Source organism: Aricia agestis, chromosome 3, assembly GCF_905147365.1.
Source record: "Aricia agestis chromosome 3, ilAriAges1.1, whole genome shotgun sequence".
Taxonomy (NCBI): Eukaryota; Metazoa; Arthropoda; class Insecta; order Lepidoptera; family Lycaenidae; genus Aricia; species Aricia agestis.
In genome coordinates, this window is record NC_056408.1 from 6,509,201 (window position 1) to 6,534,614 (window position 25,414).

Genomic DNA, 25,414 nt, shown 5'->3' on the forward strand with positions numbered 1-25,414 from the left:
AATTCAGTTTTTATGCTCTCAATTTTATAGTTGCAGTTTGTTTTAATTGAGTGAACAGAATTGAAGTGTTTGAAAAATGTACAATATTGAGCTGTTGTTCGTAATGTGCACTCTTTCCCTGCCAACTGGCAAAATATCATCAAGTTCTTGAATTGCTTTCTGAATGTTCCATTATGATTCTTCTTAGCTTTTACTAGATGGTACCGATGTTACCTGTTTACTAATAAATCGGCCAAGTGAAAAATTCAAGTGCCTACCTCTTGCGATTGATAAAGAGCGGAAAAGGCCGAAAATATCACGTTTGTTGTATGGGAGCCCCCCTTATTTTATGTTGTTTTCAGTATTTGTTGTTATAGCGGCAACAAATATACACAATCTGTGTTTCAGAAGTCTAGCTATAGCGATTCTTGAGATACAGCCTCGAGACAGGCAGACGGACAGACAACGAAGTCTTAGTAATAGGGTCCCGTTTTTACCCTTTTGGTACGGAACCCTAATAAAATACTTAGTAGAAGACATCACGCATGGTAATCTACTACTTTAACTTATCGGATAACAACAGAACAACGTGTAAGCGTCTGTGGACAGTTATAGGAAGGTGCTTTTAAAATTAAGACTATTCTATGCTTCAAAATTAAGAACGAATATAGAAAAAAGCAAATTACATGTCTCTTAACTTTAATATCCTATGTGTTATTGGAGAAGATGAGTATGAGGTAGTTGATGGGCTTCCCGCGCTCGCTGGTCAGGTGTATGGTGACGTGGTCGGCGCCCACGCCGCCCGCTGTCACTACCGCCTCCGCGTCCGTCCGAGACAGGTCACGAGCGATGATCGCCTGGAAACAGTATGACGTGATCAATCTACAGCAGGAGTTCCCAAACTTATTTTGTCTACTGTGCACATTGAGAACAAATTATGTTTTAGCGCCCCCATTGTTTCAATTCAAAATGCATCCAGATGAAATAAATCATCCTCAAGCCTCTACAAAACGCCCCCCTTTAGACCTTCAGTAGTTATCGCCCACTTTGGGAAAGACTTATCTACAGAGCTACAAGGATCCTTATGGTACTAAATAAGGATACACGACGACACCCGACACTAAACACTCAATGTATATATGGAATGTCTGTGTGATGTCCGTGTGTGTACACTGCCGCGACAGTCAATTGCAGATGTATAAATGTGGACGCAATCAACACCATAGAGTCGACATTTCTGTCGAGTGTCAGTGTCTTCGTGTATACTTAGCATTAGAGTAAGAATCGTGTCAGTTCGAGATAGGTGACGAGCGATGATATCCTAGAAAAAGTATTTTTGGAAATGGTCATGTCAGTGATCGGACAGTCATGACTGCGATCTGCGATCATCGCTCGTGACCTATATCGTTAAGTCGTTCGCCTCGATATACATGTCACGTGATCAATCTACACTGCTACCAATCCTTGGAGTGAGAGTCGTGTCACTTGTCAGTCTGAAATAGGTTACGAGCTTTTCACGAGCTATGGTCGCCTGGAAATAGTATAATTTAGTATCACGTGATCAATCTACAGTGCTACCAATACCAGAGTAGACAGAATGATAGAGTATGCCGACTTAGAACTAGAAATTTTTAAATTTGACGTATTATGACGAAAACCGTCGCTAGGGTTGTTAAATTGTTACCTACGAATTTAAAACTATGACATATTCGCTGGACGTGTTCCTCTTTGGTCGTATTGTTGTTTGTGTTTTGGGAAATGCAGCGCGAGGCACATTCCGTTCATAATCCTAGTGAAACCCGACGAATTTGACAGATATTGAAACCTGTCCGTTTCTTTGCAGTCGAACTACAGTATTTATGTCTATTGTGCCAATACTTGGAGTAAGAGTCGTGTCAGTCTGAAATATTATATCACTAGCGATGATCGCCTGGAAATAGTATGATTTAGTATCACGTGATCAATCTATAGTGTTAATAGGATCTTTTGAGTTAGAGTCGTGTCATTCTGAAAAAGATCACGAGGGATGATCGCCTAGAGATAGTATGATATGATACCACGTGACCAATCGGCAGTACTACAATAATTTTTAGGGTGAAATGTGGTTATGAGACAACCTAATAAAGTGACCCAATGGCGCTAATTCTGCATTTAGCCATATCGTACTTAGATTATATTGCTTAGAAAATTATTGAAATGTGCTTCTTATTTTGGCTGGGCACCAAACGATCTTTATAGCACTGTATTTCATACGGGGGAGAGCCATGCTTCGGCACGAATGGGCCGGCTCGACCGGAGAAATACCACGGTCTTACAGAAAACTGGCGTGAAACAGCACTGGCTTTGTGTTTCGCCGAGGGAGTGAGTTTACCGGATACCCAATCCCCTACCCTATTCCCTTTCTTACCCTCCTCTATTCCCTTCCCTACCCTCCCCTATTACCCTATTCTCTCTTAAAAGGCCGGCAACGCACCTGCAGCTCTTCTGATGCTGCGAGTGTCCATGGGCGACGGAAGTTGCTTTCCATCAGGTGACTCGTTTGCTCGTTTGCCCCCTTATTTCATTTAAAAAAAATGTTGGTTGGATTGGCATAATTATTCTAGTAAGCTATGTAAACATAGGTCATAACGCCTATTTTATCAAAATTTCGCTTTACATGTGAAATTTAATTTTTACTATCTTTGCACTTAGCTAAGATTGCAATATTAATGAATTAGTTTTTGACCTCAACATACATTTATTATCCTCGATAACGATTTGGGATACGAATTAACTATTTCATAATCTCCCATTTGGGTAACATTCGATAAATACACCACTCGATACAGCTGATGTCTGATACTGTGTGTTCAGAGTAAGGCATCCATTACACGGTAGGTTTTGCTGTCAGTTTTACCACAGTCATGGCTGTAACTGATGGATAACCTACCGCGTAAGAGCGTGACAGACGGTTGCATGGAGTTGATTGACGAAAATCTGGATATTTTGATTTTTGCTTCATGCAACCATCAGTCACGAATTTTGAGTGAGTGTTGTCACATCTGACAAAATAGGAAAAAAAATAGAAACGTATACATTTGAAAATTATAGCGTTGACTGACATAAAACTGAAGAGAATTTAGTGACCGTCTAATACCATTCGATCAGTCACCAGTCCATCAGTCACCATCAGTCAAACATAATTCATGATTGACGGAATTGACTGTCGCTTGCATGAGCGTGTAATGGATGCCTTAGGTATCGTTACCCAAGGGACTTACGATAATATACTCAAGTGTCTTTCACATTAATTAGAATCGATTACGAAGTTTCTCCTTTTGAGTTACGATTCAAGATAGATTTACCAGCTGCATTTGATATCGCAGCTAAAGGGTCTAAAGCCTTATTTAAACATCTCTTTAATATTTCGTAGATCCTTATTATTACTATTGCATCCATAGTAATATTATAAATGCGAAAGTGTGTCTGTCTGTCTATCTGTTACCTCTTCACGCCCAAACCGCTGAACCGATTTTGCTGAAATTTGGCATGGAGATACTTTGAGACCCGGGAAAGGACATAGGATACTTTTTATCCCGGAAAAATGTGCGGCTCCCGCGCAATAAACTAATTTTGGCGTCATCTAGTAAAACATAATTATTGTCATTCGTAATTTTAGATCTCTTAAAGAGATAAGTACGCCAATGTTATATTGTCACTTTTATAAATATGTCTTAATTTTGTACATAAAGAGAATAAATAAATTTTATATTTAAATACTCGGAGAAAGAATAGAAAACATTAACGTCTTATAAAGAAAAAGATTCGTCAAATACAGACATCTTTGTTAGTCATTAATTACAATAATACATGAAGGGCATATCATTAGATTACCAAACAAGAATTCCTGCTAAACATAATTTGATATTTATTTTATCTTATGTCGGCCATGTTTTCCCTACCTATAAGGGAATTATGGTTGGCACTTCCTTAAGCTTATTCTGAGTGACGCCATGTTAAATTATATCTGTATGACCGAATTTGCCTTGTTTTGATGATCAATTTTGCTACTCAATATTTTCGAAAGATCCGCCTTTTTCGAACCAAAATTATAATGAGAGATCCATCATAAAAGGTTGATAAGTAGATAAATATAAGGTAGTGAGTTTTAGATAAAAATAAATAAAGTAAAGATCAATACTAACAACTACTTAGTATTCAAATTTCAATATTCATACATATTACTTATGTGAGAAACTAAAACGCTAACAAATACATCATCATATTTATAAACAATTACATTGAGTTCACGATTTTGTTTACCATATCTGATGTATTACTTATAGAAACTATTTAGTTATATGTGGTATTTCTGTAAACTACTAAGATTAGCATCTATAAACATCTATAAATATATAATAATAATATAAGATGTATACCTTACCGAAGTAATGGCAATGACATTACAAGGTTTAGTTGGGTTCAATTATTATCTTTTTTGCAAAAACCTGATTCTTCTTTTAGTTTTTGTTCGCTATAACTACTCACAAGCAATGTATTTGGAATATAAACTATTTTCATACCTTGATAAGCCTATGCTTGGGATCTCTGTACGTATAATCTTTTTCTCTCTTGATGAGCCATATAGCGTTGTACTCCACTTTCTCTGTCGATATTAATAAATTGTTGACTCTAGTACCGATCACTAAGTCTTTTGCCTCGTACAAATGTATACACAGCACCAAAAATAGCACCAAAATAGTTATTCGGCCCATTTTAAACATTTTTCTTGCATTATGTGAGCTCGTTGCAAGATCGTAAGCGACTGAGTCATGTTATGTTGTAAGGATAAACATTATAATGCTAAACATACAACCTTGTCGGGTTTTGTTTCTTAATACTTGATTCTCCATTACGCGCCTGTTTGTTTTCTACTTGATTTTTTTTCTTTTCCAGTTTCGATTTAAAAATATATTATGTATTTATATTTCGCAATTTTTACTTCTTGATTCTTGAATAATATTTGATAGTAATATAACTACAAATTTATATGAATAAATAAACAATTTTTTTGCCAAAAATAACAATAACTTATCCGGAAAATTATGATATTACGAAGGCCTTAGAAATAATATGGACTATAATATCGTACTTGAGAATAGCGATGTCCCGATCCTATTTTTAAAATTGTTGTTGTCGAAATTATCGAATGCAGCTTGACTACAGGCCCAATCTGTATATTACTTTTTTAATTGTTGTGTTGTCGAAATTATCGAATGCAGCTTGACTACAGGCCCAATCTGTATATTACTTTTTTAATTGTTGTGTTGTCGAAATTATCGAATGCAGCTTGACTACAGGCCCAATCTGCATATTACTAGACCGTATCGACGCTAAAATCAATATTCCAGTCTGATCTTAATTCCCTCGACTCTTCTCTTATTTCGTAGCGCCTCAGGGACAAGACGTCTCTATCGATTTATTAATTGTATTACCTGCAAGTTTCCAATAATTAATATCTCAATATTGAATTATATCCTTCATACCATCCTTTATATTATCTACATTATTATCAGTGGCGCAGCTATGTAATCAAGGACCCTGGGAAGAAAAATAAAATGGGGTCCCAACCAGTGGCGACGCAACTCGCATGACTGAATGACGCCCGCCGTCTGATCAGAGAAGTATTTAGAAATTTAACGTTCCGTGCCTCTAACTAGCTACGCCACTAATAATATTATTATCACTACATGATGTAACTACACAGCAAAGTCGCTTTCCATTGTCTGTCCCTACATTGTTTGCTTGAGTCTATAAAAATTAAAAGTATGTAATAGAATTATCTAAGAGGTAGAGTTACGTTTTACTTATTCTCAAATGAAATATTCAGAGATATTCACAGACTAGACCGTAAGTTCTCGGCTATTTTTATTTTGCTGAGGGCCTATTTGAGCTCGACTTCCAAGAGACAGATATTTTCATGCATACTTCACTACGTTCTGTATTCTCGACGCTGAAGAAAAATCTAAAATAAGAATAGCGAACTAGAATAGAAAATAAGATAATAGCTCAAATTACTGAATAGTAATATTATATCATAGATCAACAATAAAAGCGATAGAATCAAAATACTACTACCAAAAAAACTCTCATACTTATCATTTAAATTATATTTAGACCCATTACTTATTTTTTACATGCGACAGAAGAATAATTAAGCTTAATGAAGTCCAAGATAATCTCTGAATTGAATTCGTACCGTAACAGTTGTACCAATAAAAATATAAATTAGGAAGTAGTTAATTATTACCAATGGCTCTAATTGGATATGTAAATTAAAGTACATTATTAAATTAGTGTCATTAGGGTAGGTCAATAAAAGTAGTATCAGCAAAGGTTGTTGATCTATGGATACATGGATGGTAAGAGGCATATGACACCCTTCGGACAGTGCTACGGATGTAGAGTTGCTGGAAGTGGACTGAATATTTAGTACAAATAATAATTCAAGTAATTATTTTTTGATTTTTCTAAAGACATGCATACGGTAGCACAGAAATGATGCAGGCTGTGGAGATTAAAAATTTTTACACATCTACAAAAGTTTGCTTTAACACGTTCGCTGCATTATAAGGCTTAAACGCCCGATGCATGTACTCGCACTCTGTGCGGAGGCGAGAAACGGCGAACGTCCCAGGGGACAAAAATACTCATTATACAGCCCCCGCACCAGGGTGCGGGGGCTGTATAATGAGTATTTATGTATTACATGAGGAGACAAGTATAGGTTTGAGTTTAGGACTTTAAGGCCTACTCGATAAAGCATTAAAATCGTGCTAAGGTCTTTCGACCTGATAACGCACTGATTGATATTTTTTCCATTCCTTGCGGGTAACGGGTTGAAAGGCCCGTCAGAGATCACAAGGTCATTCCACCCCATCCCGCACTGGTGTAGGTAATTGAATTGTTTACATCAAATTAGTGTTGTGACGTAATTAGAGGGAGCGGTACAATAGTGCATTTACACAGTCGTTTGTTTACGTTTTGAGATTTTGTTATTGGTGTTAAATCATTAATAATGCCTAGGCCAAATAAACACTGTAGAAAAATGCTTGAATAATCGTTTCAGCAACAATGAAATCGTGAAAGTGAACGTTCTGATATACAGGGTGTAACAAAAATAAGTGATAATACTTTAGAGTGTGTACGTGTTCCTTGTAGAGAGTTCACTGTGAAAGTAGCAGCGCTGAAAGACGAAATTTTTTTTTCACTTTTGTATGGGCAAGGGCCCGAACGTCACGAGTTTTCCCATACAAAAGTGAAAAAAAATTTTGGTCTTTCAGCGCTGCTACTTTCGCAGTGAACTCTCTACAAGGAACACGTACACACCCTAAAGTATTATCACTTATTTTTGTTACACACTGTAGATTATTCGAAAAATTACATAAAAAATAATAAGTCGCAGCCAAATCCTTACTGGCCTGTTATTTTTTCAAAATAAAAAATATCTTATTGTTTCTTCAATAAATGATTTTAAAAATAATATGTCGAAAACATTATTTCCCATCACTAAATCTCCCTTAAATAAACCTATAATTCAGTGCGGTATCGGGTTATAAGACCTCACATATATTTTTGCATGTATCTCTCAAGTAAATAGTAGGAATCCAGGGCGAAGCCAGCACCATGAACACTCACTCTTCTACGATTGATATTGATTGGTGGATTTCCAAATTTTTAAATTTTCCCATAGCTAGAGTCATTTATATTGGTCGATACCTTACCAGGCCAATAAGCCCTATACCGCAGCGGCGGAGAGTTAAGTATAAGGCTAATCGGCCCGACGCACCATATAAAAAACCGTCTCTTTTAGTCCCGCAGCGAAGGTTAACACTAGGATATCGATTTGATATTTAAACGCAAAGAAAATGCCACCAATTAAGCCGTTTGTCATGTGTCCACCGCACGTCCGTCATCCGAGCGCGGTCACACACGGCCATTTTAATGTATGTATTGATAGATCGGCACCGTCATCTCGTTCTTGGTGATATACCGGTGAAGCGAGTGGTTCACATACGGCCTAAGAGATTTTTTTTATGAAATAAGGGGCAAACGAGCAAACGGGTCACCTGATGGAAAGCAACTTCCGTCGCCCATGGACACTCGCAATATCAGAAGAGCTGCAGGTGCGTTGCCGGCGTTTTAAGAGGGAAAAGGATAATAGGGGAGGGTAGGGATGGGAAGGTAAGGGAATAGGGTAGGGGATTGGGCCTCCAGTAAATTCACTCACTCGGCGAAACACAGCGCAAGCGCTATTTCACGCCGGTTTTCTGTGAGAACGTGGTATTTCTTCGGTCGAGCCGGTCCATTCTTGCCGAAGCATGGATCTCCCACGTCTATTTTCAACAGAACGTCTATTTAGAGATTTTCAACACATAATTTATAGCCCCAACATCATATTACTACACACCTGGAAATAAATAAATCATTTCGAATAAAACAGCCACATCCAGTGCTCTACATCACAAAGCACTATGCGTCTGGCCACGGGCTTAAACTAATTAGAGCCCCTGCTCTGTGTCAATGTTGTCGCACGCGGCGCGGTTTAATGCGTGTGTCTCCATTAGCCCACCCCAACTTTAAACACCCTGTGTACAGACAATTCCCCAAAATTGATTTGTGCATTCGCAAACGGGGAACGCTGTGACCACAGGGTGTTTATTTATTGTATAGTCTCAGAGGAATTGTTAAAGGTGAGATAACTCTGTTGTCAAACTTTGCGATTGGCAAAGTATTATCTATGGTTTTTTTAAATAAATATCTCAAATAAAAGTTTGGGGTTCAAGTTTTGCTTATACAACTTGAGTGATACTAAAGATCGCTACCCAACATGATTCTAAGCAGTGTTAGTAAATTTGATATTAAATTTTTTTATTTTTGGCCTTTCACTTCACTATACCTGTTAAAAAAATTTAGAAAATCGGTTCACAAACGGCGGAGTAGTGGTCGAACATACAAAAAAAAATCCACAGCCGAATATATAACCTCCTCGTTTTTTGGAAGTCGGTTAAAAAATAATCGATGAAGATACGGCTGATCTAGCCATAAAACTTAAAACAATCACACCACAAAACAATAGAACAGGTACAATCTGGTTCCTGAGCGTAAATCATTAGGGATACCTCCTGGACCTTTGAACCATATTGTTCCATTGTAATAGTTCAGAGCGAGTGAGTTATGATACATTATTAATAATGCACCCAAAAATACCAAAATATGGTTCATTGGTCTATTGACAAATGCTATCCATTTTTAATTCCTTTCAACAGATGAAAATATGGTTAAGCTCGTTTATATTTAGGTAAAAATTTTGGGGAATACAATATTCAAATGGGTGTTGATGATAATCCTAAAGTGTTGTTTTGATTGTGATTTATTCGTTATTTTATAACTTTACTCACGTCGATTTAGTGATTACCAGATAATTCTTCTTAAAATAACTTTATAGTTACCCGATAAATCAAATTCAATAAACCGACCATCATTCACAGCACTGTAACTGAATAGCGGACAATAAACAGAATTAATTTTCCAATATTCCGCGATTCAAGTGGTCATGTCAACGTCTTGGAGACTATTTATACCCGGGTTTCCGTTAGATCAGCACTCCGGGCTTTGCATAAGCGTGCCACGTCTAGAAGATTAATTGCACTTATACCAATTCCTCGCAGTGCATTTAAAATTATTTGAAGCTATATAGATGAGTGGACAATAATAAAGTTGAGGAGTTATTATAAAATTATTTTTAAATGGGGCTATATCTATAAAAATAAGCTTTGCAGTTACATTTGGAAATGGAGTATGGGTAGAGCTATGTAGCGCCTTGAAAAAAAGGGGACCACACCTTAAAATAAAATAATATGGTAACCTTAACCCAGAAAAAAAAGTAACTGCCTTTACTGTAAATAAAAAGATAAGCTAAGATTTCGGTTGAAAGAATAACGCCAATGAAAGCTCACAACATCTAGAAATCTGAAATTATGGTTGGAGAGGACATTTCAAAAACAGTAAACAGTGTTGATTTATCTTGAAACAATGACAATCAAATACGATTTTACTAACTGGCTTTTATTATTGCAATAAACGCTAAAATTTATTTAGGCGCTTTTAATGATCTAGAAAGTCTTTCTAAAATAACGTCAACAACAAGCACATTCGTTTACCTACTGTAACAAAATCAATTTTATTAAACTCTCCAATGTGTACTGGGTTTACCGTTTGAATATAACATTAATAATGGTACGCCGATGGCGACAGACGGACAACGATGGCCGCTACTGGGGTAGTGATTTCATCTCGCCTATGAATATTTATTTCATTTTGTATTTATGTTTAAATGATTTGAATACCAGTTATTATGGGCTGTTGCTGTGACAGAAACATTGCTGCTACTTATATTTTATTTGGTTTTGAATGGGTGGCCTGGGTTCTTAAAATTATCACTAGCTTGGGAAATTGTTGTTTTGATTTATGGTTTGTATGGTGTTGTCACTTACTGTTCAATATTTGAAAATTATTCCAAATTATTCAATTTTTTTTTGGAATCTTTGCTTATATTATATATTTCTATTCATTTTTTATTGTTAGAACTATTTACAGCTACGGAACAGTCTTCATTCTAAAATTCAATTACCTCACACCAAATACAGTACCTGAATAGATGATAGACTAGGTCCACACTGTGCACTTTCATCTTCAATTTTCGTCATCAACTTTCATATTGGCGCATTCGATAATTGAATACGTCAAGGAACGCAACTCCAATATTGTCATTTTTGAAGTTTCGGATACGGTCAGAGGGCATGCGTCGCGGGCATGCCTCACGTTCGCTGTTGACTGCGCTATAACTTGACGAACAGAAAAAGGCACAGTGTGGACAAAGCTGATGAATAACTACCGAGATTTAGTACTTGCTACAAGGGCAAGACTTTAGCCTTCAAAAGCTTGCAATAATTCAGCATAATAATTACAAACCGAATGAAGACATAAATTTCAAATGGTTCAAAGAATGTTAAATGACTTCACACTTTTGCCGGGAAATGTAATACAGTCATATTTATGGTGCAAGGCGGTCATTACTTACTCTGTCTAATGTGTAATAAAGAAGGAATTTAGCAATGCTATTGCAATCGTCAACGTACATGTCTCGGGGCCTATCGACTGCAGTTTATGATTATGATTGCCAGAGAGCAATGTATTCGAAATACATTACGCGGGATTAACGTCGCAATAAATTCGCAGTTTCTCGAGTTTCAAGAGATGTTCCAGACAACGTCGCGTCATCCTTTGATCTTCAGAACTTTTTGCATCCTTTAATGTGACGACAAATAACTCAAACAGCGATTCTTTTTGTATTTGCACGACCGGCGCGTACAGGATGTGGAGATAAAGACTTATTTCAGTTGTTAACAATTTTTTTCGAGTAAATGAAGTGAGATTTAACGGCACAGATAACTCGTGTACCAATTAATGAATATTTACCGAGCATGCGATTCGTGATAATGAATATGGTATGCTGTTTATTTACGACGATTGAGTTTAAAAATTTGTTTGGACTCTTTTTCCGCGAATTTATTTGAATGTGCAAGCGTTGATTTTTATCGTGGTGGTATTTTTTGTAAATGTTTTGCGTTTAATTATTTAAATCTGTTTGCCAATTTATGGGTATTGCAACGTCAAAGAAATTGATTCATATGTTATTTGGTTGAATAATATCAAGTCAATATTAGTCGTTACAATTCGGTCAAACTACGTCTGTGAATCAATCTCGGACTCTACAACAACGGAAGGTCATTTAGACCGGAGAGGATAAAAATTAATTAATAATTACCTTGTATACTGCTCTTTTGGTATACATTAAAAAATAATTTAGTCAGATCTAGGCTAAAATCAGAGTATAGCTCTATGCAGTATAGGTACTGCAATGCTGCAATGGTCATTTAAAAATCGCAATGAAAAAGCTTTAACACATGACGCATACGGAATACGTAATTGAGTCAATCGGAGGCTCAGCCACTAGCCAGTTCCCCCGGCGAATTGATATTTCCTCTGCCATACATTGTTAATTGCGTTTCCGGGGGTCCCCCGTTTGACCGTGCATTAGCGTATTGTCTCAAATTACACGATATGATATGGGCACTTTTTTCGATAATTTGTAATGGTTCCGACGCCGATTTGTCGGCATAGTATCATCACCATCTCCATCTTTATCATTTTTACGTTTATAAACTTTATTCATTTTAGCATAATTATCATCTTCTTCTTCATCATTACTAACATGGGCTACGGCTTCTAGTAGTCTAGAAGCCGATCCCATGAGATCACTATTCTAGCTCTACAGTAGTTCTTAGGTATTTTAAGCTTACCACATCTCTATTGAATAGTTTGGAGACATCAAACTATTCAATAGAGATGTGGTAAGCTTAAAATACCTAAGAACTACTGTAGAGCTAGAATAGTGATCTCATGGGATCGGCTTCTAGACTACTAGAAGCCAAAAGCAGCAGAGAAAGCATTATTATTACGTAAGAGTTTTTTTTAAACATTTGAATCAAAATAAAACAGAGTATAGCAATATGATTCATCATAGAGATAGCTTTAACATAACTATTGTGCGTGTCAAAGTAATAAAACGAGACATGATTTAATACAAATTACAACTCAACATCCAAATGCATCGGATTTCAAACTATTTCGATGCATTGAGATATTAAATGATATAAAGATTAGAGATTTAGGTCACATCGATAAAATAACTAGATTTGTGGGTATTTGACATTTCATTTCTCTAGTAAGTTATTCTATTCCGAGTAAATGGTTTATGTTCACAGCTGGATACTAAAATATAGGGTTGAATGTACCACACGCCTTACTCCTTTAACATTAATTGTTTTTGTTCTAATAACTAATTAATTTTAACCCCATTTTAACAGTGTGCATAAGTTTTTTTTATTTTATTTAACGAATCGTATTGTTTTTGGGTTATATCTAGGTACTATTTGCGGTAATAAAAATCTACAGTGGCCCAAAACAAGGCTCATTATTTTGAACTAGATGAAGCCCGCAACTTCTTTGCGCCAAATGTCGTTTATCGTGTGGGAACTACTAATTTCTTCTTCTTGGGATAGGTTTTGTAGCACAAAGCCTATCCCATGTCCTTTCCTAGGACTGTAAGTATCTCCATTCCAAATTTCAGCAAAATTGATTCAGCAGTTTAAACGTGAAGAGGCTAAAGACAGACAGATACACTTTCACATATTTTATATTATTAGTATGGATTTTCTTCAAGGTGTTCTGTAAATGTTTAAGAGTTGTCTTGTACTTCCACACCCCACCATAGTGTCATGACGAGATACAACGTATTTATCCTCGTACAAAATACAACAAAATGGAACTATAAGTGTAGGACAGCAGTCCCTTATAAGGGCGTAATGCTATTACATACCAGTAGATAGTGTCTGTGAGTGACATTCATCCCTTCAGAGGGAGGGTTTTTTCGAAAAGGTACAAAATGTTCGGTGAATTATTCGTTTATTTATACATGATAAAAAATAATACAAAATAAAATACCGACCCTGGTAACTTTTTTTATGGGGAAAATTTAAGTAACTCTTCATTTTTTCCATTAAAAATTTACTAGATAGATCATAATAATATAATATCTAAAATGTATCATTTGTCATTTGGAAGACTACTGTCGCACTCAGAGACGGATAATTACTTTACTGTAATTAAATGAAGAATTTGACTTGCCCTAATCACATTATCTGTCAAACTCTTCATTAAATAATTATAATTAAATTGAAGTTTATTCATCATTAAAATATGTCTATTTAATTGAATAATGAAATCTTTTCTCTTTATTAATATGAAAATATCAATAGTTCATAAATTATTTTAGCCTCAGATTTTAAATTTGATAGAGATTGTTTGATATTTCAGAGTAACCTAAAGTGAATGTGATATTGCTCAAGAAACATTTATAATGGTTTATTTGCGGCCAAATTGAGATAAGTCAACGATTAGATTTTATTACCAAACCATAAAGGTTACTGTATTTAATATTTACGGTCCTGTGTTTAAATATATTTCGCTTCAAATAGAACGCCTATTAATTTTGTATTTGAATATTAATAAGAACTTAATTAAATCTTGAAATTGTTATACAGGCTGTGTTTATTATTTAGTTAAAATGTTTCAGCGAATTTAATAATTAATTTATAATTGCAACTATTAATTGCAAATACATCAAACAACAATTTGCCTCGATATGCATCATGATTATAAATTAATTATTACGTTACTGCGGAGATAATTTAATCTTAACCAGCTATGAGGACTAAGGGCCGATTAATTAATAGATTAGGTACTGAATAGTTACTAGGTAACTGATTATAATATCATTATCTATTTATATCTTCTATAATATAAAAATGAATCGTTAGATGTGTTGCTAAGCGCTAATCAATTTCGCTAATTATTTTTTTGTTGCGTTTGCTATAATATATCGAAGGAAAGTTTTTATAAAAGAAACAGTTAAGAAAATTAATGAGAGACAAAACTTTATTATTTACAGCTTTTCAGTCCAATTAAAAATGTACGCAGAAAATTCGTGGTTAAAATATGAGGACGTGTCAAATCAGCACCTAAGCCTTATTTCATGAAAGCGAAGATTTACGACCGCCAATATTCGAACATCCTGTATGAAAATGTAACATGGCGATAAAGGTTGCAATTTATTAGGTCGCATGATGAAATTTTATGTGGAAAAATAATTTTATTTTCACTAAAACAGCGTGTTCGTGATATGGCGGCTGTAAATTATACCCTCATTATGCCGTAACGGCGTTGCTTTAATGAGGACGACAAAAGAGCGATGAAAATCAATAGAAACTACTGAAAAGCGATTAGATTTTAGGGTTAAGTTAGAAAATAGTAATATTTAGGCATAATCTTATATCTTTAAATGAGCAATTCTTATACATATATATATAATATTAGTACCTGCATGACCGAGCTTTGCTCGGTATAGCAAAGCTCGGTCATCAGGAAGACTCATATTTTTCAGTTTATCGATTATCGATAAAACACGAATAAAAAGACATTACCTATATATATATACCATCATCATATATATATTACTTTCGTCATATATATATATATATATATATATATATATATATATATATATATATATATATATATATATATATATATATATATATGTATATATATGACGAAAGTGGTGAGCTGATGATGGGATCTATGAGCAATCGAGGGAAATCCTTGAAATTTATCAAAAGACTCCTAGTGGTTAAAATGTTGTTTCTAGTAACTTAAACAAAGAGAAAGTTTCCTACGACGGTGTCTCTTGGTCCAAAGGCACTGAACAGAACTCCTGAACCTTTAAAGATAAAAGTTTTTAAATTGCAGCATCGCTTAGATAACTGCAAGCATTTACCACACTTTCGCTTACAGTAACATAATGTGAATCGTTAACATTCGTGGTTATTTACGCATAAAGCCTTATCTTGTAAATAACTAAAAATAGTGAAATTATTATTTTTAACAAAAAATTAAAACCGACTTCCAAGGTAAAAACAATAATAATATGAACTAAAAAGTATTAAATGTGCCTTTTTCAGAATTCGTCTAAATCTCAATTATTTCTGTACATACTACAGTCTTCATTACTTTGAAGTCGGTACCAGTCCCAAAAGCTTCAGATATTTTGACATTGACTGAACTCACAATAAAATTAGCTGGTACCGACGACAATAATAATTCTGTTTTAAGTTAAAACGATTTAGTGTCTATGAGTAACACCATCATATTAATGCACCAAAATACGGCAGCTTATGCAGCCAAACAGCTGCATAAGCTGCCGCCCGTCACGCTGGACCACGTCAACGTCGTCAGCCTACTGAAGGACATCATGTTCCTGAAGGAAGAGCTGGCTGGAGTTCGGGGTAGATTGCAGGCGTCGGAATCTATCATCAGTAACCTACGTAGTGAATTATCACAATTGAAAAGTAATAATTCATTATGTGGGTCGCCTGACGCCGCATTTGTCACTCGACGCCGAGGCGCACAGGCGATCACGTTTAGCCCGTCAGCATTATCGGACGGGTCAACGAACACCGCCACTGCCGCCCCCGCCCGCGTTCCCCTCCCGGTTGCGCCGACGCCAAGTCCACAGGCGACTCAGCAATACTACGCGACTGTTGCTGGTCGCCCCGCACCTCCCCCGCGGGCGAACAAAAATGGGGAGAATGAGAGCCGTAAGGCTTCGGAGAGCCGTAAGTCCACGGAGAGCCACGAGAGCCACGAGTCTACGGGTAGCTACGAAGAGCCACAAGGCCAAGTGTTCTCGACCTGGCAAGGACGAGAGCAGGGGGTGCGATGAGGAGGGCTTCATACTGGTGGAGAGGAGGAAGAAGAAGCCCGCCGCCCGCAACCATCGCGGCACCGCGCCCTATGTACCTGAGCTGCGTCTGCGGAGTGAGGTCCCCGCGACGCCCCTGTACATAATTTTTATCTCGCCTGCACTGGTCCATGGAGGTCGAGGACGTCGTCGTCTTACATCAGTAAGAAGACATCCCTCCACTTGAGGGTCGAACGTCTGCAGTCTCGCCACAAGGTCAACTTCAGTTCCTTTGTGGTGAGAGTGCCGACGCATCTTCTCCCGACCTTCGAAGCGGAGGAATTCTGGCTGACTGATGTGGTTTACCGAAGGTTCCAGGGAAGACTCCGGAATGAAGCGCGCGTCACGTCGCCGATAACATCGTGATATAGTGTAGTTATTAAGTGTATATAATTTATATGTATGTTAGTAATTAAGGTATATATTGTATGGGCCTATGTAGCCTGATATAAATAAATAAATAAATAACATATTTTCTCATACCCAAAATAATAAAGTAATTGTATCTTATTTTTTTAAACCCATTGTAATAGTATTTGCCTTTAAAATTCATAATGTGATTACAAACGATTTTAAATAAAGCAATTATTATAATGAATATAGGTATTAATTGTTATTTCATGGACTTATCTATAAAGTATTGAAAAACGTGAATAGTAAAATGAAATGGTAAAATAGAGCAGTACTAGGCTGTGGAAGTATTTTATAAAAGTTAACTTTAATTAAAATGCTAACGGCCGGCCGTGGATTTAAGCGGCTTAAACGCTTGGTCAATATTTTATTAAGTCTAAACTAAGCCTGGAAACTGTATTAAGTTGTTCCTAGATCTCGGACATTGTTAAAATGGCGAGAAAAGTGGAGTTTTTGATTTCTTACAACCTTAAGAAATCTTATATCACTGGATGGTAACATGCCCCTTCTTGATCCTTAAAGATAGATCAGTAATGTTATTATAAATGATAATTTTCCTTTTTTCCTTGCGATAAAATATGTTGTTATTTGATAATGACAAAAGAGCTAAGAGTGTATTAGCTTAGGTTGGATTGTATTATAAACAGATAATACTAAATAGTTTTACATAATATTTGCACTGCATCGAACAATTGTCAGTATCTATGGCCGTTTAACATTATTCCAATTCAGTGATCTAATTCAGCGCTGGATTACTATTGGATTAAACGGGCAATGGAGTGCACTGGAATGCAACTTGAGAAAAAAACGCTGGATTGCAGTAGTGTAAAGTGTCCATTACAAGATGTTGATTGTTGATGGACTTAAGACAACGGTTACACGGTCAGTCTGGCATCAGTTCAGTCTATCAGTTTGGTCAGAATGACGGGAGAATGATCGTCTAACCCTTAGTCTCAACCTTATTTTGCTCACTGCCCACTTTGAGAATATTATGTTTTTTCTAGAACCCCCCATCTTAATTTTACCATCTGTCGCGAATTTAAAACAGCTATTGTCACGATTATATTTAAACGTAAGATATTATAATATTATAAGTAGTCGTAAGATATCTGTACTTTAACCTCTATCGTAGTACTTTTTATTTTATAGTTTTTAGTAATGATGATTTTAATCCATTGCTCGTCCTGCCAAAATACGTGCACACGTAATAAAAATGATTACAATACCTACATTAACAAACATTAAACGATACATATTAATTTTTATTTTACTTTAGTACGTGATTAGCTTGTATTTTTTTTCCTTTTTAGACTATATTTTTTAATCTACCCACGCCAAATCTGCGCCATCTCAATGCCCCCTAATTTTCTCTGGGTCTTGTATTGCCCCCCCGAAAGTCTAAAACGCCCACAAGGGGGCGTTATCGCCCACGTTGAGAACCTATGGTCTAACCGGTTGATTGGCGGACTGATCATTTCTTTATTATGTACTTTTTAGCCATAATTCTGGCGTCAGTCTCAGACTGATGGACTTAACTGATGCTAGACTGAGCACGTGTAAGCGTTGTCTAAGGATTCAATGAAACAAAATGCTAAGGACCCGTACGGCCCAATTCCAATGCAGCGGACGTGGAACTCTAATTTCATCACAACATAATGAAGTGTGAATTATAAACCACTTTTATATAAAGCCTTTATGTTTACATTATGCCACTGTGAATGGATTAAAAGCCTTAAAACACACTGAAAACACGCACACCATTGACGCTCTACCACACGATAAAAGTATAAATATAAAATTTAAACCAAGGGAATATACGCTTTAGTACAAGGCTTGAAAGGTCTGTTTTCGTGTGTGTTAGCTTAAGGCTTTATAGGCAGTATAATACGACGCTTTGCATGTCTATCGAATGTTGTTCATGTAAAATTATATTTTCAGTCGTATGATAAACAGGACAGTAAAATATAAAATCGTGTTCTGAAATTGCCTTTTACTTAGCTAAGTAAATGAAATTTTATGTAATAATTTATTATGAAGTATTTACGAAGTGGTTAAATAATAAATATGGCACCTCAATGGGCATTATGGTCCCAGTGTAGCTAGTCATAAAATATGTAAAATGTATGACGTGTATGTCAGGCCATTTTGGTAGTCATTATTATTTTAGAGTTCACTCGCATTTATATTATTACAATTATGTATGTGTACCACCAGTACTTAGTAAACATTAAACTTGTCTATAAAGGAAAGAGAAAATTATTAATCAGTTATCTCTCATAATGATCAGTAAAGGCTCTATCACAAATCAAAACTGATTTTATTTTATGATACATATTATTATTCTACTTCATTGAAAAGTATTAAAGAACGAGCTTTTGCCCGCGGCTTCGCTCGCGTTAAGAAGGATTATTATATACAAACTTTCATCCCCTATTTTAGCCCCTTGGAGTTGGAATTGATCAAAATCCTTTCTTAGCGGATGCCTACATCATAATATCTACCTGCATGCCAAATTTCAGCCCGATCCGTCCAGTGGTTTGGGCTGTGCGTTGATAGATCACTATGTCAATCAGTCAGTCACCCTTGAGTTTTATATATATAGATTTATAATTTGATGATACGCGTTTAATGCACATATTTTATTTAAAAAATTAATTTAATATTGTATCCATAACATAAAGAGCCTATACTTACCTTATTTGTGGATTTGTTTGATTTAACCCAAACCAAAACCAACCAACCAACCAACCAAAACAAACCAACCAACCCAAAACTTGCCTCAGAACTATTGATTTTGGTAACTTAAACGATACCTGAATTTTTCATTTTACAATTTTGCTACTGCAAATTTAAATTGTAATATACTTTATTCATGAAGCTGTTTAAAGCAACCCCTTCGCGTGATCTTCTGCAATATCGACTCCCTCGTCTGAATGGCTATATTATGTACTGTATTGTTTTACGGTTTTTGCATAATTAACTGCACATAGGCAATAATTATATTATGCTGAAATGCAGAAAAACCTTATTGTATGTATTACGATTATTATCAATGCTTGCTGGTGCTTTAATAGTCCGTCCAAATACTGCTGGTACATTGGATAATTATGATATAATATAAGAAATATAACGACAACATAATAATAGTATTGTGAAATGTGATATGATCATTAGTACCTCTTTTTTATTTTTATTCGGTTGTATATCATTAGTGAACACCGACTCTTTTTTACTTTTATTCGGTTGTTTATTATTAGTCAACACTCTATTCTTAATTCTAAGTTATAGATGAGAAAAGAAACTATAAGATATCAAGACTCTCAAAGTTCAAAATATCCATTTCTTTTCATTTTAGCGTAGGTTAAAAATTACGTTTGCAGCTAATAAATATCTAGTAAATATCCTATGAAAAGGGCTGATATTGACAGAATAATTGTTTAACCGTCTGTAAATAATATGATAACAAATAAGCCCACCTTAGAAAATATTGGTAATGCTCAGTGAAATAAAAAAACAAACAGGAGGCATTTAAAAATTAAATGATATTCACGTCGTCTCTCAACTCTCAAGCCTGACTCAATTCATCGTGTTCTATGCTTAAGTAGCCTAAGCAGGTAATGCCTAGAATTGACAGAAAATGAAGACATAAGTTTTTTTAGTTAATAGCAATAATTATTAGTATGGTTATTGTTTTAATTGATTGGCTCTATAATAAAACTAGTAAGTAAGCTTCCTCTTTCTTGCGTGTGTGCTCCAAAAGTGTTTTTATAAGACATATTATGGAAAGAACGAATGAAAGTAACTGATTACAGTTTCTGCCTTTTACTTGAGTTTTGTAGTATGATAATACTTAATAAATTTTGAAGTCTAAGGTAACGGATCCCTAAAAGTATCAAACAAAACGTCTTAAAATTCATGAATATAGAAACAATGGGCGCAGGAAGAAAGGGTTTTGAGATAAAAGCTGTCCTCATTATGATGTTTTTTGTAGGGCCGCACCTAGTGACCTCACCCGCGGGTGGAAATTAGCAATTCATTGTTTTGTTTACATTTACACGTCAGCAGTTGTTTGATTTGTGGTATATTTTTGGTCATTTTAGATAATAATAGTCATAAGTTTGAAAAATATTTTAAAAGTTTAGACTTTAGTAATATAACTTCTAGAAATATAGGAAAAAAGTTTCTAAAAATTCGGATTGAGCTTACTTTAAGAGGATACCACAGCGGCTAGAGAAATGAAAAAAAAGTACGCGTAATATCTATAGCTGTCTCCCTTACCTCAAGCCTATACCGCAGAACGCGATAGAGACAACTGCAGAAAATCCAGAAAATCAACGATTCGTTGTCCCCTGATTCCTTCTCCAAAACTTAACCGATTTAAGTACTTTTATCATTAAAGATTAAAAAAAGGCTTGAGCTGTGTTCCTATGTTTTGCTTTTTTTGTATAATCTATCCAAATCTGTTTTCTGGACGTTTGAACACAGTGGAAAATCTGGCCATTTTTTTGGGTTTTTTAACGTTCATATCTTATTTAATAATTAAATTATGAAAAAAAAAGAAAACTTAGGGACATTGTATTAGTGGCCGTAGATATTCAGGAAAAAAATTATAACTCTACTAGCATTATCCAGGGAGGAAACAGGGGACAACGTTTGTATGGAAAAAATGGCGGTGTGGAATCCTCTTAAGGTCTTAATTTCATAATGCATTTAAGAAATCAGAGACTAGGGCTTTGAATATTATAATATTAAAAAGAAATTGGAAAAAAATGTAAGTGCTAGAGATCCCGCAATCTGACAATCTGTTCACACTAAACAAAATTCTCTTACTTTAATCTCCATTCGTCTATGTTAACTCTAACCATTATTGTAAAAGCTGTTAAATTTTATGATGCCATAAATCTTAACTAACAGTTTTTACCAACATGCGACGTTACAAACAGCGTAATTAATTTTTAATGAAACTTTACTATAAACATGCTAATATTGTGTTTTTAGGTCTTTGCAATTATTTATTTACGACGAGCTTTTGTAACGAGCGAAGTTCGTTAGGTAAACAATTAATACATGGTTGGCTTTAGTTGGAATATTTGCATGACATCAAGCCCACGAAAATGTCGGTAAATTAATTAGTACAATATAAAACCTGCATTTGAAAGTTAGAAAGCAAAAAAAAAAGGCCAAGTGCGAGTTGGACTCGCCCATGAATGGTTCCGCAGTAGTAATAAGGTTGATTTTAATGAAATTAAAAGGTTTTTGATTTATTTTTATATTTCAGTTGATTTAATGAAAATTAATTTAAGGTTTATCATTTATGACGTATAAAAAAAACTACCAGCTAGATCTCGTCCAAACTAATTTTCGTTGGAAGTTTTTATAGTAATGTACATCATATATTATTTTTAGACTTATCATGCCCCTAATTTAGAAGTTAGAGGGGAGGCAACACAAATTTTTCCACTTTGGAAGAGTCTCTCTCGCAATCTATTCAGGTTACAAAAACATTATAGAAGAAACTTCAATATGATTTTTAAAGACCTAGGTATCCATAGATACCCCACACGATAGGTTAGATGAAAAAAAAAATTTTTTTTGTTTCAGTTGTACCTATGGGGCTCCCTAAAATTTCTAATAATTTTTCCATTTTTGTATTAAAATCTTAATGCGGTTTACAGACTACATCTACTAACCAATTTTCAATAGTATAACTCTTATAGTTTCGGAGGAAAGTGGCTGTGACATACGGACGGACAGACAGACAGACAGTAATGACGAATCTATAAGGGTTCCGTTTTTTGCCATTTGGCTACGGAACCCTAAAAACAATCATTTGGAGAATATTAAAGTATAATTTTTACTATATAGGTCTCGTTAGTGGTGGAAATTTGGACCAGACTACATACATTTAATAACATTCTCTTTTGTCACTAGAACTTACTGCCTGTTTTGTAGTACCTACTTAGGTAAACATTTTAACAATATTACGAAAATTTCGAAATTAGCGTTTTGCACCAAGAAACTCAACAAAATAGATCATCCATTTCGTATTTCAAAAAACCTTAGTAAGGTTTTTTAAGGAATGCGAAATAAATGGAATCTCATCTCTCTGGAAGAATACAAACCATTTGCCAGATATCAATATCTTTAGAAACCACTGCGAGTTACCATTATCCTTTGAGGAATATCCCAAGTGCCAATATGATAAACTGGACCCCTTATCGCTTGGGGTAGATAAGGTTTGCACGTATTATAAAGGGTGCGTGAAATTTGTAGATACGATGCAGTGGGTTTCTTTACGGCTTTGTATTTTATGAAGGAAATCTTAAATCATAATTTATCTTTCGACGTTTGTGGGCATTAAAATGGTTATCTGAAACGTGGTTATTAAATGGATGAATATGGGAAGTATAAAATTACCTAAAATAAACACAATATACATAAATGTAGGGTAAGGTGATCATGATTACTCGACCTAATGCTAAATCTATGTAATATATAAAAATGGATTTCCAATGATTGTCACCCGGTTTCTGAAAGGTGGATCAACACTAAAATTAACTAATCGCCTGTTAAATCTCTTGTCAAGTAACAATTGGGTTGCTAGAAGCACGGTTAGCACGTCAGTTGACGGTAGATGTTCAATTTGACTCGAGAATGACATGTCAACCGCCATTTTGGGTTTCCGAAACGCTAGTCAAGCCGTGATCATAGATTAAAGATTTGTCAAAAGCTGTGTCAACTAATCGGTAATTGTGGGTGAATTAACTTATGAATTCAATTGATTTTTTATGTGAATCTACATTTTCTCTTTGAACCTACGTTACTTTCGTAATAAAAACGTCGATTATGCAAATAAACTGTTTTATTTGCAATACTTGTTTTATTTGCAAAAAATGTACCAGGTACCTATATTATCATCAATTTCATTTCTATAATAAGAAGAATTTAGGATTCGATATCGTCTGAAAAATTGAAATTCGGAATTCTGACAAATGAACGAAAATAAACAAATCGCATGTCAAATCAAAATGATCACAGGTTAGTTAATTTTCGGCTGATCAATGTATCAGAAACTCAAACTGATTTGATATCCATGCTAAATTAACAGCAGTGTTAGTTGATCAGTGATTTGACAGGCCTTTCAGAAACCGGTGGTGTGTTAGTAACGCTATAACTCGATAACGGCTGATTGAACCGATTTTGCTAATTGTAGTCTTAAAATAATCCTTGAAGTCCAGAGAAGGTGTTTAAGTGACACGAAGTTCACCGGGACAGCTAGTCAACTAAAGAAAACATTTATGATTTTTTTCTGATAGATAAATGCGCCATTACTCAAATACGTATATAATTCGCCAAAATAATTTCAAATTCGTCACAAAACAGCGTATAATCTCTATACTTTGTCCCTCATTATTTTTCTGATCCATGAGGGGGATAAAATTTACTCCAAAATCCAGCATCCTGATGCTCAATTTTATCTGTATGACATTGAAAAAGCTGTTTTTCCCTAGGGGTATGAGGGATTCGCTTTTAGTCCCGATATGCACCAATTAGTGGTAAAATAAAATACAGCGGAACCACGTTACTTTGGGGACCAGTCCCTTGGTCCCAGGTGGTTTATAATGATGTATCTTTGCTTAGAGGGTTGTTAGTTTCACTTGCATATGGCTTGTTAAATCAATAGTGTACAGGTTTATTGCATTATCGTTAGACTTTTAATAATATTTTATTAATGGAGGGTACCAAATTTAGGGTCAATGTTTGGAATTATATTTTTTGTATCTATTTTGTGATTGTATGCAAAGTATCTCCGGCAAGCGTCGGAGCGTTATTTTACTGATATATAATCAAATGTTTTAATGCTATCTATTTTGAAGAACTCGAAGAAATTAATATAAAATAATTTTGCGTTTGTAATGATAGAACCTAGAACTCCTTTATAGTTAGGTTTCGCGATAGACGTTCTATAGAAAACGATTCTACTTTTATCAAGTTTAATAGAATATCTGCCAGCTCTTCTGATCCCCACAAAATATGAATTTAGTGTGATACCGAATAACCAAAAAATATGTTATCCAGTTCTATAATTAATTACTACCACCAACCCGGCATTTGATATAAGGTGTAAATGGACACACAGACAGATCACATTTCACGGTGGTACTTAAGTAAATAAATCTCGAATCTCTCATTAATCTTTTCAATTTATTGGATCAGTAGTAATATATTTGAGCGAGGGCGGTGGATGTATTTATTGCTTAGATAAAAAGAAACTTAACAAATTTTCCTCTATGAGACTTTTATCAAGGGTATTTATATCGAGACATTAATGTTTGTTAATCTGATTTATAACCACTTCATTGGCCTCGCAACCTGGGCTTCCGTAAAATATATTATGTATCGCCAACCAACAAATAAGTAAATAAATTTTAAGAAATGCTTTTATTTTTATTTCAAATGTTTTTCTTGTTTTTTATTTAATTACACCTTTTAAGAAGTTTTGTTACGATTTGGTTTTGGCCTACGTAAAGCCAAACTCCCTAACTCTTATTCGGTACAGTA

At 35.1% G+C, this 25,414-nt stretch overlaps 1 protein-coding gene across 1 annotated transcript; it reads right to left on the reverse strand.

The window, feature by feature from the left end:
• Positions 1-663: 663 nt before the first annotated feature.
• LOC121740623 lies at positions 664-4,786 on the reverse strand. The gene is made up of 2 exons (XM_042133358.1): positions 4,542-4,786; positions 664-836 (listed from the first exon to the last, which is right to left on the reverse strand). The coding sequence occupies exons 1-2, from the start codon at positions 4,740-4,742 to the stop codon at positions 687-689; spliced, it is 351 nt and encodes a 116-aa protein (XP_041989292.1). The 5' UTR covers positions 4,743-4,786; the 3' UTR covers positions 664-686.
• Between the last annotated feature and the right edge of the window lie 20,628 nt (positions 4,787-25,414).